We start from the raw sequence: 19,989 nt of genomic DNA, 5'->3' as shown, positions 1-19,989 counted from the left end.
TTCTCCCTAGAGGAAAAATCAGACTTCGTAATTTATCTTAAAAATTTTAAGATAAATACTTCTTTTTGCTTGATTATATTTAAATTTCTGTGATTAGTTTTCTATATATAACCTTAAACTGAAAAATAATCTTCTCATGAAAATATTTTAAGTGTTCTAATGGTGAATGCTGATTCAGCATTATATAACTTAATAACTGACACTTGCATAGCTCTTTACAGTTTACAGATGAATTTCATATGCTTTATTCCATATTGGAAACCCTGGTGGTGTAGTGGTTAAGTGCTACGGCTGCTAACCAAAGGGTCAGCAGTTCGAATCCGCCAGGCACTCCTTGGAAGCTCAATGGGGCAGTTCTACTCTGTCCTATAGGGTCGTTATGAGTCAGAATCAACTAGACGGCACTGGGTCTGGTTTTTTGGTTGGGTTATTCCACATTATCCTACAACCCCTTGAAATATGTAGGGAATCATGGTCCCTTATTTAACAGCTGTGGTTACTAAGGCTCAGAGGATTTGTATAACCTGCCACAGAATGTCAGTGACAGGATTCAATCTTAGCTCTTCTGAGCCAAAATCTAGTTTTTTTTTTTTTTTTCTTTTCTTTTCACTGTTCCTGCTAGCTTCATTTGACTTAATGTGGACATTACAAGCCAGGAGATGGTTGAGAAAGTATCTTAACTAAATTTTCTCAACCTTCAGAATTTGTGTCTAACCCTGTCAGTTATTTAATATTGCCGTTTTCTCATTTTCTTTTTTCTGTATCACCGTACATATCTCCTAGTAAAGTTCACAGTGTGGTGATTTTCTGCAAACTGATTCCATTCTTCCATTGAATTGCATGCAAGACTATATGTGTTTTCACAGAAGAAAATCATCAGTGAATAAAGCAACCCTTGAGCTCCTCTCAGTTCCACATTCTCAACTCCTATAACTTGGCTGTCTCAGTTTAGGCATTTAAAGTGTGATAATGAAAGTGAGAAAAAGCATTAATCTTGGTCAATGTGTATTTAATATGATTTTTTGACTTTAAAACGTCTTAACCTTAAAAACTTAGTATTGTGAAGACATGCACATGTTTAAAATTCCAAATAAGTTAGTTTATAAAAAGTGGCATTCAGATTCAATAATGAGTAAGGTAATTACCAAAAGCACATTCCCCAACAAATTACAGAAACTGGCTAAGACAATGTTTTCTTTTATTTCTGTTGCTTTTTCTTTTGTGTGTTGTGTATGACGCAAGGCAGCGGATGAAGGAATCCTCATTCTATCCATTATGCCTTACCATGTGGCAGATCCCACAGGAGTTTGTCAAGCTTCAAGTTAGCCAAGAAGAGTTCCTCTGTATGAAAGTATTGCTACTTCTTAATACAAGTGAGTGAGTAGTAGTAATCTAACACAAGAAAATTACTTTCTTAATTTTTGGTACATTAGGAAAGTCTCAAAAAATAACATGATCATGTGATTATATATGAAGTATGAATCTTAGATTATATATGAAGTATGAATCTTAGATTGTACCTGCAAAGGAGAAATATGCAATATATTGCCATAGACATTGGAGCCCTGATGGCACAAAGGTTAAGGGCGACAGCTGCTAGCCAAAAGGTCAGCAGTTTGAATCCACGAGCCGCTCCTTGGAAACCCTATGGGGCAATTCTACTTTGTCCTATTGGGTCACTATGAATCGAAATTGACTGGACGGCAGTGGGTTTGACATAGACATTAATGAAATTACTTGATATTTCTCTGGTTTTACCTACTGCATAGTGCTAAAATAGCCTATAAATTCACCCAATTTCTTTTAATTTTAAATAGGACATGCTTATATGACTTTTTGATATTCGCCTAGTAAAGTATTATAAATTAATTAATATTATAAGACAGTAGTTTATCACTCATGTCACAGTCCAGTGTGTTGCAAGAAAAAAAAACCCAAACCCATTACTGTCGAGTTGACTTCGACTCATAGCGACCCTAAAGGACAGAGTAGAACTGCCCCGTAGGGTTTCCAAGGAGCGCATGGTAGATTTGAACTGCCGATCTTTTGGTTAGCAGCTGAACTCGTAACCACTATGCCACCAGGGTTTCCAGCAAGAAAAAAAAAGGGGGACGCTTTATCGATCCAGCGGTTTACCCTTTTCTAGTGCTTAGAGTCCTCCATTGGATATGACTGGAAGATGATCATTAAAAGATTGGAGGCAAGGCCAGAAAGTGTCACGCATCACTTCCATTCATATTTCAAAGCCCAATTCATCTGCAAGAGAATCTGGGAAGTGCAACCTAACTGTGTATGCACACACTCCTGCCTCTGTGACTAGCAACTACTACCACACTTTGTCCTCTGGATCCCTAAGGTTCTGGATGAGAGAAGTTAAAAGAGCTGCTTTTCCCCTTTTCCATCCATGGGTAGGTTCAGCCTTCAGATATTCAAATTGATCCTTCCTTGACGTATAGTGATTTGAGAAAGAACCACAGGGAGCTAAGACCTTTGGTTGAAAGTGAGCCAAGGGTCTTTCTCAGCAGCATCTTTGCAGGAACTTTTTCCTAGTGGCAGAACTCCTGAGTATCTGGGAGGTGTGGGTTAGGAGGAAAGTCAGAAAAGCTAAACTCTTGAAAAGGAAGGTTTCCCCATGAAATCTGTGTGAAGAAAGGGACCAATACAGCATCTAAGGATCTATAGCTCTATCCCCCCAACTCCTGGGCATCCTATTTAGAGAAGTCTTTCAACTCTAATTTAGTGAAAAAGCATATAGTGGACAAAAGCCAATGATATGGGACCGACAAGAGAGTCCCCTAGAATAATTTTAATATTGCGGCAGTTAACTCCTGTCGCTTTAAATTTTAGTTCTACAGCAGTTCTGCAGAAGTTACATCACAGATAGTTCTAGACTTTCCAAATTAGATTATGTAATTAACATAATTCTGTATTTTTTGATAGGCTACATTATGCTAGGGTGCCAAACAATACTTAACAAAATTTTAAAAAAGGTGAAAAGAGGGGGGATTTATTCTTCCCACTGTATATCCAGTGCAAATCAACAGGGAGGCTCTGCTCATTCAGGACCCAGGGAGATGGATACTGTATCTTGACATGTGCTTCCACAATGACAGGAGCAGTGGTAAGGGAAGGAAGTAGTTAGGGAAGGAAGTGACACACACACATAACTTCTACTCACACTGGCCAAAAAGTAAGGTTCTTGGCCACGTGTCACTTTAAGAGAGGGGAGAAACAGAAATATTTGGTGAACAGTCTAATGACTTATACAGATTCTAATCAAAATCCAGTGGGGTTTGGGAGGAAATAGCAAAGCTACTGAAAATTCATCTTTAAATCTTGAAGGATAAATAGGTAAGAATTATAAAATATTGGGGAGTGAATGAAATTAGAAAGTTTACAATAATTAATACAATATGGAAGAGGAAGAGATAAACTGAATTGGTTGTCAAGATTAGTACATATTATAATATACTGAAATGTCACAAAGCAATGAGTATGGAACAAATATTGTTGAGAAAAGTTGCTTGATATTTGGGGAAAAAATCTATTTGGATATTTAGATCAAATTATATCTGAAAATAAATACAGGATATATTAAGCATTTAATGTAAACACTTAAATCATTAAAAAGCAAACTAGAAGCAATATAATGATTTTCAGATTTCATAATAGGGAATGTCTTTTTAAGAATAAATAAAGTGGGAAAATTGGTAAAGAAAAAGTTCAGTGATTTAATTCTTAAAAAGTTAAACCTCCCAATCTTCCATTTGCTATTAAAAAGTAAAATACAGATCTCCAGGAAAAGATGACAGATTGAACACACTTTTACCATTGCTCTGTCTCAAACTACCATAAACTATTAGTAAAGGGATTTTTTTAAGAAATAAAATCAAAAGGACAAAGAGGATGGGGGAGGAAACAATAGCAACAAAATTCGGCAAGCTGGTAAGCAGAACTAATTTAGCATGTCCGAGAGGCTGGATCCTAAATCAGAAGTGGGAAAGCCAAGAAGTACCTTGATTTGCATCACTGAACCTCTGGCATGCTCTCAGATGGTGACATCAATAATTTTTTGAAAGGAGAGTGAAGATCAAGTTGAAAACAGGAGGTTCTGTTGAAAGACTGTTTAAGAAAAAGTTAGCTTCCAGATTCTCTTCCAAATATCACCCAACCAAGCAAGTGTTCTCTCTGACCAATATGGGGACTATATGTTTACTCTCTGGAGAGGACATAATGAATAATCCCTGGATCAGGGAACCACAGGCACTATTGAGGGTGGGGGTTTCTATAACTGAAAACAGATTAAAATTATGCAGCAAATGTTGAGACACTACCCCTTGTGTATTTCTCCCATCTGTCTCCCAGTTCATTGCCATCCAGGCTTACATCCTTCAAACACAAGAAGGAAAGATTGCTCTCTGTACAATCTATTTAGTCTGAAAGAAAAATAAATAAATATACTGACATTAAAAGTTTTCCTTGGAAATAATCAGCCAAATAATCCTACAGTAAAACTCACAGTTCACAAACACTACCCATTCAAATAGAACTTCCTGTCAGAGCTTTTTAGTTTTCCATTCTTAAATATAAGCACACAACTAAGTATCACCAGATATTGAAGAGACAACTTTGACATGAAAGATAGAGATGAAACAAACAAAAAGAAAGAACTTGGAGGAAACAGAGACAATGTAAAAGGTGAGAACTTTATATATAAATATATATATATATATGCTGTCCCTCATAGGGTCAGTATGAGTCAGAACCAACTCAACGACAGCAACAGATTCATACTTCATATGTCCCACATTCTGATTATTAATGGATATCTGCAGCTGTTTCTTCTTATTTGGAGTCACATCAATGCCACCTCAGCAAATGAAGGTCTCAAAAGCTTTACTTCATCTACGTCATTAAGGTTGACTTTACTTTGAGGAGGCAACTCTTCCCCAGTCATATTTTGAGTTCCTTCCAACCAGAAGGGCTCATCTTCTGGGACTATATCAGACAATGTTCCGCTGCTATTCATAAGGTTTTCAGTGGCCAATTTTTTTTTTTTTTCAGTAGCTTGCCAGATCCTTCTTTCTTGTCTTTCTTTGTCTAGAAGCTCCACTGAAGCCTGTCCACCATGACTGATCCCACTGGTATTTGAAATACCAGTGGCATAGCTTGCAGCATCCCAGCAACACACAAGCTACCACGGTATGGAAAATTATCAGATGAGTGGTGGAAAGAGACAAAGGAGAAGCTCAATATCATCAGTTAGAAAAAGGCCAGGCGCTGGCTGCAGTACAGACCACTAATTACTCATATGTAAGTTCAAGTTGAAACTGAAGAAAATTTAAAAAAAGTCCCTGAAAGCCAAAGCATGTGAAAGCTAGACAACGAATAAGGAAGACTGAAGAAGAATTGTTGCCTTTGATTATGGTATTGGCAAGGAATACTGAAAATACCTTGGGCTGCCAGAAGAATGAACAAATCTGTCTTGGAATAAGAACATCCAGTATGTTTCTTAGAAGCAAGGAAGGCGAGACTTCATCTCATGTACCTTGGACGTATCAGGAGGGACCAGTCCCTGGAGAAGGACATCATTCATAGTGAAGTAAGATAATAAAAGGTAAGGGTATGAAAAGATTCTCTCTCTCTAATACTAACCAATTGTCTCATATCATATACTATAACTCTTTCCATATATGATATTGAGCCAATTGGTTATTAGAGAGAGAAAATCACTTAATATCCTTACCTTTTATTATACAGTAATGCAGACCAATTAAAGAGTTCATCATAAAAGGTCAAACCATAAAAATTTGAAAAACTTAATGAAAATTTTACTAATATTAAATGTATTAGTTAAAATGAATTTAAATTTTATTAATTGAAATAAATTTAAATTTTATTGAATTTAAAATATTAAATGTTTCATTTTACAAATTTCTGGATGGGAGAGCTTTTTCAGAGCTTGAAATCAATGGTACAAATTACAAAGCAAAAAGATATAATTGCAGTAAATGAAAAGCTAATCTTGGCAAAGAGAAATCAATATTCTTAGAATATTAAAAGCTCATACTGTGAGAATGAAAACCACAAATGTACTAGTGAACAATTCATTAAAAAGGAAAAAAAAATGGCTAATAAACACATAAACCCATTGCCATCAAGTCAATTCAGACTTATAGCAGCCCTGTAAGACAGAGTAGAACTGCCACATAGAGTTTCCAAGGAGTGCCTGGTGGATTCGAACTCCGACCTTTTGGTTAGCAGCCAAACTCAACCACTACGCCACCAGGGTTTCCATAAACACATAGGAATTATTCAATCATGTTTATAATTAAAAATATCAAAATAAGGTACCAACCAATGTGCCATTTTTGAGCTATCGAATAAATGCCATTGAAAGTTACAGTCAGGTAACTCTCATTCACCGCTGATTGGAAGCAGAAAATGGTACAACTTTTTCAGGAACGTTATAATGCTAAGTAAAAAAAGAAGAGAAGCTAGATGCAAAAACATTATAGTATCATTATTTAAAAAAAACTGGAAATAAATACACCAAAATATTTTAAATAATAATATTTTGAATGACATTATTATGAGAAATTTTCTTCTTTGCACCTCATTATCAGATATGCTGAAATAAGCATGTATAGGTATTCTTAGAAAAAAATAAACACATAAAAAAATCTCAGAGGTGGAAGAATTTTAGGTGGTGATAAAGTCTAGGGTGGTTCCCTACAGATCAGTGCTGAAAAGAAGTCAAGGTGCAGGGCATTTGGAGTTGAGAAGCTCGAGTGGCTACCTAGGGTGTCCGGTGTGAATCCACTAGACACAGAAATCCCTTAAGAAGGCAAAGTCCTTAATGAAATAAAGCAATAACTAGAAAGCCCTTAGTAAGGAGAGCAACATAAGAGGGTGGAGTATGGTATTGCCAGTGTCTTAGTCATCTAGTGCTGCTATAACAGAAATACAAGTGGATAGCTTTAACAAAGAGAAATTTATTCTCTCACAGTTCAAATTCAAGGCTGCAAGTCTAAATCCAGGTGGTCAGCTCCAGGGAAAGGCTTTCTTCTCTCTGTTGACTCTGGAGCAGGGTCCTTGTCATCAGTCTTCCCCTGGTCTGGGAGCATCTCAGCGCAGGAACCTCAGGTCCAAAGGAAGCACTCTGCTCCCTGCACACTGCTTTCTTGGTGGTATGAAGTCCCCAGGTCTCTCTGCTCACTTCTGTCTTTTATATCTCAAAAGAGATTGGCTTAAGACACCACCTAATCTTGTAGACCTCATCAGTATAACTGCCGCTAATCCATTTTATTACATCGTGGTGATAGGATTTACAACACATAGGAAAATCACATAAAATGGTGGACAGTCACACAATAGTGAGAATTATGGCCCAGCTAAGTTGACAGATATTTGAGGGGGACACAATTCAACCCATGACAGCCAGAAAATCAGTCTCTAAAAAGGCAGGCTTTTCACATAGGGTAGACTGGTAGTGGAAGCAGCAGTATGGAGTACAGAGGATGCTGGTCCACTCTGTCTCCTCTCCTGCCTCCCCCTCAGCCAGTCCAGTTGGGAGAGAAGAATGAATAGCTTCCCTTCTATGTAGCTGCAAGAGCGAGGGTTTTCCAGAGGACAATCCAAATTTAGTTTAAGTCATGGAAATAGAAGGATTTTATGAAAGGATTGAGAATGTAGAGGAATTTGTTTAACCACAAAATGGAACTCCCAGGGGTGCAGGGGAGGAAAGTTGGGAGGAAGTATTAGGGGCATGTAAGATAAGGATAGTAGAAACCGTTATGGGAATGACAGAATTTGCTTTTAGTGGACTGGCTGTTTTGCGCAGTGCTGAAGGAACACATAAATGAGCTATCGGTATGGCATTGGCATTCCAAACGCTGATCTTTTGTAAAGTTTTTTCAGTGTCAGCACAAACCCAGGCTCTATATTACATTTAGAGAGTTAAAAGTGTCATGAATGTGACTGCATAAGCAGTTAGGGCTTTTTGTAGTTTCTAACTGAAACATCGTAGAAGTTGTTTTTGTATCTCTGCACAGTCCATGGCCATATGTTTGTAGCAAGGGCATTTGGACCTAGAGTCTTTTATCACCTTGTAGAAAGGAGCAGACAGCCTCTTCTTCTACCTGCCCGTTTCTGACATCTGTAGTCCCACCCGCTATATTGTTCCAGATTTTTATTCTTTCTGTAGGTTTTAAAGGCCCTCTTAATTTTATGGAATTTCTGTTTAGTAGTAAAAATTAAAGTTGTTATATAGTGTACATTACATTCTTAGTGAATATTTCTATCTGTCCAAAGATTTAATGTTGGATTTTATAGAACCTGTCATATACCCACAAAACCCAAGCCCACTGCCATTGAGTTGATTCCGACTCATAGTGACCCTATAGGACAGAGTAAAACTGCCCCCATAGAGTTTCCAAGGATCAGCTGGTGGGTTCGAACTGCTGACCTTTTGGTTAGCAGCCAAGCTCTTAACCACTGTGCCACCAGGGCTCTGGGTAACAGAATAGGTACTAAAAAAATTAATTCATGAAAGAGGTATACCTTAAATACACCAGACACCCTTAAGAATTTAATCCCATCAGTTACGGTGGTGAGATAAATCTGACATTTGAACACCAAAAATTCAAAGACCTCAATCTTTTCAGGCACTCCCCTGCCTTACCTTTAACCCCCACTTCTGCTATAGTGACCAGTTCTGTATCACCAGACCCAGAATCAAAATTTCCAAGCTAGCCTGGTATCATTCTGACAGTGACCAGGGTGTGTTATAAATAAATCAGTCCAGCTCTGAGCCTGTTTCCTGTCAAAGTCAGAAATTTAGCAGATCCTTTCTTTGCGGATAGATTTTAAAAAATGGTGCAGTATCTAACCTCAGCATATAAAAATAGCTGAAACAAGGGTTACTACTGATAAAAATTTACCTTAAGATTTTATAAAATTATTGAAGTTCCCTTTTTTAAGTAGTGTACCATATTCATAATAATAAAATGACATGCCTATATCTCTTTCTTAGCATACATGATGGGCATTTATTAGTAGTCCTCATAATGACTCACTAAAGAAAGTTAGAATCATTTTTCAGACAAGAACATCATATCTTTGAAGGGAACTAAATAAAATAGCACCTCTCTTCCCAGACCAAGTTCAGAACCAACTGAGAAATAAGAGAAAGCAGTAAGGCGCATGGAGTCAAAAAATATCACCTTTGTTACTGATAAATCTGGGTGGAAGACATGACTCCGAATACTGAGACCCAAGCACAGGAAATTAAGAGGAGAAGATGTGCTCCGTGGTGATGACTTGCTCCCAAAACAAAGGGAAGAAGAAAAAGGACTAAGAAGAAAATGGACTACATCATTTCCTTCCAAACTTATCAAGTTCAACTCTAACAAAATGGAGTGAAAGAATTCCCTCTTTATAAGAAGGAAACATCAGAACTTAGAAATGCTGTTCCTACAACATATACATGAAATATTACTTTTTTTTCTGTACTTACTAAACTTAATTTGCATAGGATTTTTCTTTTTTCAGTTTGTGATTCACACAAGAATATTGTGAGTTTAGCAGACATAGTATCTTATGGAATATGAACCTTAATAGCTTGGAGTTCCAGATATAAAAATATCTAAACAATTAGAAATTCCCTGTTTTTTTTTTTTCTTTTTCATCCAAGTATTTGTTAAAAAGGGAAGAGAAAACCAGCATACATGCAGTTAGAAATTAAATTAAGCCAATTATTTGAAACAGGAATTGCAGAATAATAGCAGGTTATCTTTTGAGCATGTACTAAGTTAAATGCATAATTCATTGATACATCTCTGAAGTAAGTAAGCTGAAATGTTCTTTAACTTACTTATTTGTTCTTATCCTTTTCTTTCCAATTAACTAGAAATTTACATGCCCTAACACTATCAGTGGAAACACTGGTGGCGTAGTGGTTAAGTGCTACGGCTGCTAACCAAAAGGTCAGCAGTTCAGATCCACCAAGTGCTCCTTGGAAACTCTATGGGGCAGTTCTACTCTGTCCTACAGGGTCGCTATGAGTCAGAATCGACTTGATGGCAATGAGTTTGGTTTTTGGTAACAATATCAGTAACACTATCTCTTTCTTAAGATGTTTGTATTTTTTTTTTTAGTATTTAGAGTTACATATCAAAAGAAATCATCATTAGATAGCTTAAAATTTTAAATATCTGATAAACTGCTGATGTCATGTTTTTAAAACATAAATGCCACTTGTAATTGTCTTCTTACAGTTCCTTTGGAAGGACTAAGAAGTCAAAACCAGTTTGAAGAGATGAGATCAAGCTACATTAGAGAACTCATCAAGGCAATTGGTTTGAGACAAAAAGGAGTTGTCTCTAGCTCACAGCGTTTCTATCAGCTTACAAAACTTCTTGATAACTTGCACGATGTAAGTGTTTTCTTCTCCAGAATATCAGTGATTATTGTCTGAATTTCTAAAACTTTAAAAATATTAATCCTAAATTTAATTTATAGGCTGCCTTCAAATTCATATTTGTAATTGCAATTTAATACAATCTATATCACACTCCTCCATATTTATATTGTGCTTTTTTTACTTTTAATATACATCACCCAAATATCCTTTTAATAGTATTTGCATAATCTGGGGGTAATTTTTGTGGTTGATAGGAAGTGTGATACATTTCCTGAATTTGAATTTGTTCTCAAATATTATTGCCTGGAGTTAGAAGAGATTGCATACATCTATGAAAAGCAAAGGTACGAATGTGGAAAATAAGACTTACACCATTTTGGATGGAATTGTAAATTAATAACATTGTTAGTGGAAAATTTGGCAGTACATAGTAAAAGTTAAAATCTGTATGCTTTTCAAATTTTTACTCCTTGAAGTTTATCTTAAAGGAATAACTAGGTATTTAAGATACATATGCAAGGATATTCACCACAGCGTTACTTCTAATAGAGAAAAAAATACGCAGAAATGCCCAATACTAAAACTAGATTAATAAAGTAAGATATATTTGGTTAGACAAGGCATGTTGAATACAAACTTTTGTTGCCACTACGTCCAAAAAACATGCTAAAATAACAGGAAGGGCATAAAAAAGCTATCCAATCACCAGGATAAAAAGAACAAGAAGGGACAGGGTAGCAGACAAGAGATGTCAGCAAAGTTGAGAGAATAGAAAGCAGATGTACACGTGGTAAAACAGTGTTGGCAGAATAAAGCAGAAAATTGGGCTTAAAAGCCGAACAAGAAACCAAAGAATTCAGAAGCCCAAAAAGATTTGAAAATTGAATGGGGACTGCAAAGAGGAGGATTATCCAAAGTGCTTATCGCTGCCAAAACCCAAAACCAAACCCACTGCCGTTGAGTCGATTCCGACTCACAGCAACCCTATAGGACAGAGTAGAACTGCCCAATAGAGTTTCCAAGGAGCAGCTGGTAGATTCAAACTGCCGACCTCTTGGGTAGCAGCCGTAGCACTTAACCACTACGCCACCAGGGTTTCCCCTATTGCTGCAGACCTAAGCAATTACCCCCTCCCCAGTCTCAGCCGAAGACTGGAGGTTTACTCTCTGGAGCATATGAAGCAGAGAAGATCTGAACTCGGGGTCCTCAGACCCAGCTGACAGTGTGACTTAGATGGCATATTTAAATAGGGAACTAAGTGAAAATTTTCATACTGAATTAAGAGGACCTCAGCCATTCCCCTACTATGATCCCAACATAATTACTACAGTCAGGATTTTATCCTCCAGACAGATTAGAGGATTTTCTTAAGGGAACACTTCCCAAATGAAAAAGAGCTACAGATGCTGACAGGGGCACTCCTAATAAAAATTTTGGCTGGCCACCTTATCATCCTGCGGGGAAACCAGTTCATTAACCAGCACCCTCCTTGCCCTCACCATGTATGCATATGTGCATGTACACACACATGCACATACACAACTTTTTTGGTTTTGCTTTGTTTTTTAATTCATTTATTTATTATACTTTAAGTGAAAGTTTACAAATCAAGTCAGTCTCTCATACAAAAATTTATACACACCTTGCTATGTACTCCTAGCTGCTCTCCCCCTAATGAGACAGCACATTCTTCCTCTTCACCCTGTATTCCCTGTGTCTATTCAACCAGCTCCTGTTCCCCTCTGCCTTCTCATCTCGCCTCCAGACAGGAGCTGCCCACATAGTCTCATGTGTCTACTTGAGCCAAGAAGCTGAGTCATCACAAGTATCATTGTCTATCTTATAGTCCAGTCCAATCCTTATCTGGAGAGTTGGCTTCGAGAACGGTTCCAATCTTGGACTAACAAAGGGTCTGGGGACCATGACCTCCAGGGTCCCTCTAGTCTCAGCTAGACCACTAAGCCTGGTCTTTTCATGAGAATTTGAGATCTGCATCCCACTATTCTCCTGCTCCATCAGGGATTCTCTGTTGTTTTCCCTGTCAGGGCAGCGATCAGTGGTAGGTGGACACCATCTAGTTCTTCGGTCTCAGGCTGATGGAGTCTCTGGTTTATGTGGCCCTTTCTGTCTCTTGTGCTCATCTTCACCATATGTCTTTGATGTTCTTCATTCTCCTTTGCTGCAGGTGGGTTGGGGCCAAGTGATGCATCTTAGAGCACATACACAACTTTTACCTAACTTTTTAGGCTTTACTCATAAATATGAACAGACAGCCAAAAAATTCAGAGCCATTTGAGTAAGAAAAAAAAAAAAAACCCCACTGCCGTCGAATTGATTCCGACTCATAGCAACCCTATAGGACAGAGTAGAACTGCCCCATAGAGTTTCCAAGAAGCACCTGGCGGATTCGAGCTGCTGCCTTTTGGTTAGCAGCCGTAGCACTTAACCACTACACCACCAGGGTTTCCAATTTGAGTAAAGCCTCTAAAATAAAAGGTAAAAAGCAAAAAAAAAGGGAAAAAAAAAGTAAGTTCAAAGAAAAAGCACCAGTACAGAGAACAGATGAAAGCCTAAAAAAAAAAAAAAAAGCTCACAGAAATAAGAATGATATTGTATCCATGAAACAAGAATAGAACATATTTAAAAAGGGTGGGGGGGGGGACATTTAGCTAGCAAAAAAATACTTTGGGATAATTATGGAAAAGCAGAGATTAAAAACTCAATACCAAAAAAACCAAACCCATTGCTCTCGAGTCGATCTGACTCATAGCAATCCTATAGGACAGAGTAGAACTGCCCCATAGGGTTCCAAGAAGTAGCTGGTGGATTAAAACTGCCAACCTTTTGGTTAGCAGCTAAGCTCTTAACCACTGCACCACCAGGGCTCCATAGAAGGACTGAAATATAAAGTTGGAACTCCCAGAAAAAAGGAAAGATAAAGACATGGAGAACTGGAGAGAAGGGATGGCAAATTTAGTGCATCACTGCAGAGTCCATCCTCCAATTAATAAGAATTTCTAGAAGAAACAAAAAACAGAGGAAATTATGTAAGAGATCATTTAAAAAAGAAAAAAAAAAGTCACTGGGACTGAAGGACATGTTTCTAATCCTAAGAGCCCAATGTACAGACACAGCACGATAGATGGTATTAGGCCAATACCAAGGCACAGTATGGTAAAATTACAGCACACCAGGAATGAAGTGAATCTCCTAAAATATACCCATGAGAGAAAAAACAAGTCACATACAAATGATCAGGATTCAAAATGACAAGGGACTTCTCAACGGCAGCTCTGGAAGCCAGAACACAATGGAGCAATGCTTTCAGAATTCTAATGCAAAAAAAAAAAAAAAAAACTTCAAAGAATTTTATACCTAGACAAACCATCAAGTAAGTATGATGACTTTCAGACAGAAAGGTGTTGGAAAATTTACCTCAAATACAACCTTCCTCAAGAACTACTAGATATGTCTTACAATAAAATAATGACTACTCTAGAAAAATAAAAACATGTCATATAAGAACGGAAATGTAATCCAACAGGAAGCCATGATAATCTGTATAATGTAAATGCTGGATTTGACTTAATTAAAAATTGAAATATTACTATTTAGAGAATGGGAATGGAGAAAAAGTTGAAGAAAAGAGATATAAGAAAGCTCAGTCCTCATTTTTTGTAGAAGAAACTAAACAATATCAAATATTAGAAAATAAAATTATTAGAAATCCAGGTATAAATAGAAAAAGACACAGGCTAAAAAAGTTGAACCTGGTTGAGCCTAGGGTACTGGAGTAAGGATGGGAAGAAGCAGATCAGCAAATGTCTGGGTGTTTTTTTTGTAGTGATTGCTATTGTTTTTATTGCTGTAAGTCTTGCAGTACAATTTAACCTTTAAATTTATGTACATGAATTACTTTCATAAAAATAAAAATTATATTTAAAAGGAATTGTTAGGTTGTTTTTATTGACATGTTAAGAGTCAAAAAAATTTTTTTTTATTTTTTTTATTGACATGTTAAGAGTCAATATATTGTTATGTGAAAAAGCCAGATTAGCAAATATTGTTATTGTTGTTAGGTGCCATTGAGTCAGTTCTGATTTATAGCAACCCTGTGTACAACAGAACGAAACACTGTTCATTGTGTGCCATCCTCACAGTCGTTATGCTTGAGCCCATTGTTGCAGCCATTGTGTCCTTCCGTCTTGTCAAGGGTCTTCCCCTTTATCGCTGACCCTCGACTTTACCAAGCGTAATATCCTTCTCCAGGGACTGATCCCTCCTGACAACATGTCCAAAGTATGTGAGACATGGTTTTGCCATCCTTGCTCCTAACGAGCATTCTGATTGTACTTCCTCCAAGACAGACTTGTTCATTCTTCTGGCACTCCATGGTAATTCAATATTCTCCAACACCACAATTCAAAGCTTTCACAGGCACAGGAGGCAAGTGGAAACACCATGGCTTGGGTCAGGCGCACCTTAGTCTTCAAGGTGACATCTTTGCTTTTCAGCACTTTAAAGAGGTCTTTTGCAGCAGATTTGCCCAATGCAATGTGTCTTTGGTTTCTTGACTGCTGTTTCCGTGGCGTTGATTGTGGATCCAAGTAAAATGAAATCCTTGACAACTTCAATTTTTTCCCCGTTTATCATAATGTTACTTATTGGTCTAATAGCGAGAATCTTTGTTTTCTTTATTTTGAGGTGTAATCCATACTGAAGGCTTTCATCTTTGATCTTCATCAGTAAGTGCTTCAAGTCCTCTTCACTTTCAGCAAGTAAGGTGGTATAATCTGCATAATGCAGGTTGTTAATGAGTCTTTCTCCAATGCCAATGCCCTGTTCTTCTTCATATAGTCCAGCATCTTGGGTTATTTGCTCAGCATACAGATTGAATAGGTATGGTGAAAGGATACAATCCTGACACACACCTTTCCTGACTTTAAACCACACAGTATCCCCTTGTTCTGTTCAAACAACTGCCTCTTGAGCACAAGTGTTTGGGAATTCCCATTCTTCGCAACGTTATCCATAATTTGTTATGACCCACACAGTCAAATGCCTTTGCATAGTCAATAAAACACAGGTAAACATCTTTCTGGTACTCTCTGCTTTCAGCTACGATCCATCCGACATCAGCAATGATACCCTTGGTTCTGTATCCTCTTCTGAATCTGGCTTGAATTTCTCGCAGCTCCCCGTCAATATACTGCTGCAGCCGCTTTTGAATGATCTTCAGCAAAATTTTACTTGAATGTTATATTAATGATATTGTTCGATAATTTCTTCATTTGGTAGGATCACCTTTCTTGGGAATAGGCATAAATATAGATCCTTTCCAGTTGGTTGGCCAAGTAGCTGTCTTCCAAATTTCTTGACATAGACGAGTGAGTACTTTCAGTGCTGCATCCATTTGTTGAAACACCTCGGTTGGTATTCAGTCATTTCCTGGGGTTTTTTTTTGGCCAATGGCTTCAGTGCAGCTTAGACTTCTTTGAGTACCATTGGTTCCTACTCATATGGTACCTTCTGAAATGGTTGAATGTTGACCAATTCTTTTTGGTATAGTGTCTCTGTGTATTCCTTCCATCTTCTTTGATGCTTCCTGAGTCATTTAATATTTTCTTCATAGAATCCTTCAACATTGCAACTCTAGGCTTGAATTTTTTCTTCGGTTCTTTCAGCTTGAGAAAAGATTGGCAAATAGAATTTATAAAATAATTGCATTTTGGAAACATACATATAAGTGTGTATGCATTCTGTGTGTACTTGTGTATGTCTAGCTATGTGTATTTAAAAAAAAAAAACTTGAAAGAAATACACCAAAATGTTCACACTGACTATCCTGAGGGACCCATATCATCAGAATATTCCATAATGGGTATGTAATATTTTGCATATTAGAGAGTGGAGGGAGGTATTTTCTGGTAAGAAGAAAAGAAAACATCTTGTCATGTGTTTATATTGTTAGAAAAAGAAGTTGCCACGTTTGAATAGCATTCATTTATTCTCTTTCTTACCTGTGTCTTATCTGCTCATTAAACCAACAGCTTGTCAAACAACTTCATCTGTACTGCTTGAATACCTTTATCCAGTCCCGGGCACTGTGTGTTGAATTTCCAGAAATGATGTCTGAAGTTATTGCTGCACAGTTACCCAAGATCTTGGCAGGGATGGTGAAACCACTTCTCTTTCATAAAAAGTGAATGACATTTTGTTTCCTTTAAAAATGAAATTAAATTTTGTGGAATGTCTTCATGTTTTTGTCAGGATTATAAGGTATCTCAATTTTTACAATATTCTGCACAAAGCCTTACATTTATAACATATATTATGTAAACTTAAGAGAAAAATTGTGAAATTCTAATTTTCCTTTATAAAGTATAATTAGCATTTTAATAATGTTTTTCTGTACCTATATTTTCTTTAAGAGCTTACGAGATTGAAAAATTGATTGTCAAACTAAACTGAATCTTACCCATTTTATTCCATACCATTTAGGTGAAGGTTTTTAACTTTGGCATCTAAAAAATCTAATTTAGAGAACAAATTCTTACACAGAATAATTAAAAGCTTATTATATGTGTTACTTCTAGGTAGTTCCCTTTGTCTCCTTGATAATATTTCCAAAAAGGGACCTTTATAATAGTATGCAGAATAGTATGAGCGTATATATATATATATATTTTTTTTTTTTTTTGAGGAGAAGATTCATAACCTTCATCAAATTTTCATAGGGGCCATTAATGCAAAAAAAAAAAAAAAAAGACAGAAAATATATTTTAAAGACCACTGAAATAGATTGATGTCTCTCAAACTAGGAATCATGCTCTTAAATCTTCAGACTGTCTCCCAGATTGGAAACACAAATCTCTGAGGAAGTTATTAAATAGAGCCATATCATTGTGACAACAGTATTATGGATTTTGTACTTTTTTACTAACCTTTTTATTTTGATAGGGGAGGGAGTTGTTCTCTAATAAGGTATAGTGAATAGAAATAGGAAGGCAGAACCGTCTGTGGCATAAACCCAATGCTGACTAGCTGTGGTATATGGGAAGTCACTGAACCTCAGTGAACCTCAATTTCTTCCCCTTAAACTGGGATAATATCTTTCCTGCCAGATTCTCCTTTTGGTCAGAGCTTCTTTTCAACATCTTCTCAAATCAGAAAAAGAAGAGAAGGAAAAAAGGGGATGGAGAGAGGAAAGAAGGAAAGGAGGAAGGGAGGAAGAGAATAATTATTCTCCTTCATTTCTCAAAAAGTTGAGAATGATGTTATTTTTCAGTGGGGCATAATAGACGAATCTCAGGTTGAAACTTTTTGAGTGCCTTTGTTCCAATTCTAAGATAAACACTTCAGGAAATACTAGACGCTGGTTAAAAACAACACATCGAATTATAATAACTACAAACCACACTTAACATTTCATATTGTCATATGAACTGAAAATATTTCTTTAGAAGACAGTAGCTCTCTTCTGAGGTCACTTCTTTAAAAAATATATATCAGGAAGAAGGAAGTTCATACCACTCTTACCCAAATTAGAAACTGGTGAAATTCACAGCTTTTCAGTCAAAACCAATCATTGTTTTCCTTTTCCAGATAAAGCAATTTATACCAATTTTAGGCATATGCGTGTGTGTATAATGTTGTTGTTGTGTGTCGATTCCAACTCAGAGCGACTCCATGTGACAGAATAGAACTGCCCCATTGGCTTTTCTTGGCTGTAATATTTATGGGAGCAGATCACCAGGTCTTTCTCCTGAAGGGTGGCTGGTGTGTTCAAACCACCAACCTTTCGTTTAGCAGCCACGTGCTTAACTGCTATACTACCAGGGCTCCTTTTGAACTCTCATACTCCACTGCCATCAAGTCGATTCCAATTTACAGCAACTACAGGACAGAGTAGAACTGGCCTATAGGGTTTCCAAGACTCAAATCTTTATGGAAGCAGACTGCCACATCTTTCTTCCATGGAGCACCTGGTGGGTTTGAACCACTGACCTTTTGGTTAGCAGCCAAGTGCTTAACCACTGCACCACCAGGGCTCCTTTGAACTCTCATAGGACGTTTGAAATAGGGGTAAAAAGCAACCAGGGCCCTTATCTTCAGTTTATTATATCCATGGTGCAAATATAACAGGTAATACACACATTTATAACACTGGGTTATGACATTCAATATGAGTTTAACCCAAGTATTCCATATAGTCTCAACATTAGAATAAAAACAGTCTCTTCCTTAGTGTGTCTATCTACATCTCTTTTTCTTTAAATGCATGTATATTACAATAGACCCTTGCCTCGTATTCAGTTCTTCAGTGTCTTTATACACACACCCACACACTTTCCCTCTTCCACATCTTTCTGGAAAGGATCTAGTTATGCCATTTCCTCACTCTAAAGGGTTCACTGGCTTTAAATCACTCATCGCAGTGATTCTCAAGTGTAGCTGCACAGTAAAATTTCTAAGGAAGATTATAACTTAATTGGTCCACTATCTTTATCAATGCTGGCACATAGCAGGTACTCAGTTGTATTCAAGCATCAAAAAGATACAACTTTCTCCTCTGTATTCTCCATAGTCATGTATTCATTTCATGTTCCAGTCATGCAAATATTTTTACCATCAATTTCCTGCCTCAATTTCCCCTGTTGACACAGGTCCAACTCCTATCTCAACCTTCAAGGCTCTGCTCAAACATCATTTCTATAAAGTCTTCCCTGAGTCCTGCAAACAATGATTTGCTTCTTTCTTGGGTTCACCTGGCATTTTGTGCAACCTGTATTATAACAGCACATTGTTCTGCAATTCTAACTCTTCTACAAGGATGGGAGCACTTGTGAGGTGGGACAATAAGTGTTTGTTGACTGCAGAGTTGAATGCCTGTTACCTCTCCCTCTCCATTAACCCATGGATCTCTATTGCTTTGGTCCTATCATTGCATGTCTTTTTTCCCATGACTTTGTCACTTTATCTTCCTAGGCTCCCTTATCTTGGTCTCTTTACTTATCTCTTCATCTGTTTTAAATTATCTACCTTTTCTTCTCCTCTATGAGATCTCTTCTATTACTGACTGTAACATAGGAGAATACAAGTACATTTTTTGTTTATTAAGGGCAACACTTTGTTCCCTGTTCTAAATTTGAAAACTGAATGAATGGAATATTATTTCCTTCTCTAAAAAAAAAAATCCCATAAACTGAATTGTTTCTTATATTTAAAAAAAAAAAGAAATTTTTTTTTATACTCACATAGACTTAAATTGCTATAGAAACATTTTCCTCATTTATGACTCCATTCAACAAATATTTGCTTGAATAACTACTATGTACAAGGAAATGTGCGAGTAGGCATTGTAAGAATTTGGAGCTGAAAGAAGACTGTACCTCAAGAAAGTTACAGTCCAACAGTAGGTATAAATTATAGTGCCTGGTAAGTAGTAGGCACTCAAACATTTGTTGAATGTATAAATGAAAATACAGTTTGGATTTGATATGTGCAAAGTATTACTACAATTTTTTGATAAAAATGCAGCACAAAGTGAGATACTAACTTTAAAA

The 19,989-nt window shown here is 36.9% G+C and overlaps 1 protein-coding gene across 2 annotated transcripts in view; it reads left to right on the top strand.

Annotated features, from left to right (window-relative positions):
- The window catches only part of PGR (progesterone receptor), an 83,054-nt gene extending 66,164 nt beyond the window's left edge, over positions 1 to 16,890 (top strand). For both annotated transcript variants that reach the window (XM_064288840.1, XM_003415596.4), the window contains 3 exons: positions 1,243 to 1,373; positions 10,278 to 10,435; positions 16,474 to 16,890. In XM_064288840.1, coding sequence (XP_064144910.1) covers positions 1,243 to 1,373; positions 10,278 to 10,435; positions 16,474 to 16,629 — 445 coding nt within the window. In that variant the 3' untranslated portion in view covers positions 16,630 to 16,890. The remainder of the gene's footprint in view (positions 1 to 1,242; positions 1,374 to 10,277; positions 10,436 to 16,473) is intronic.
- The last annotated feature ends 3,099 nt before the right edge of the window (positions 16,891 to 19,989 follow it).

Source organism: Loxodonta africana, chromosome 7 (genome assembly GCF_030014295.1).
Source record: "Loxodonta africana isolate mLoxAfr1 chromosome 7, mLoxAfr1.hap2, whole genome shotgun sequence".
NCBI lineage: Eukaryota > Metazoa > Chordata > Mammalia > Proboscidea > Elephantidae > Loxodonta > Loxodonta africana.
Note: the sequence above shows the minus strand (reverse complement) of the source record. Positions and strands in the feature narration are given on the sequence as shown.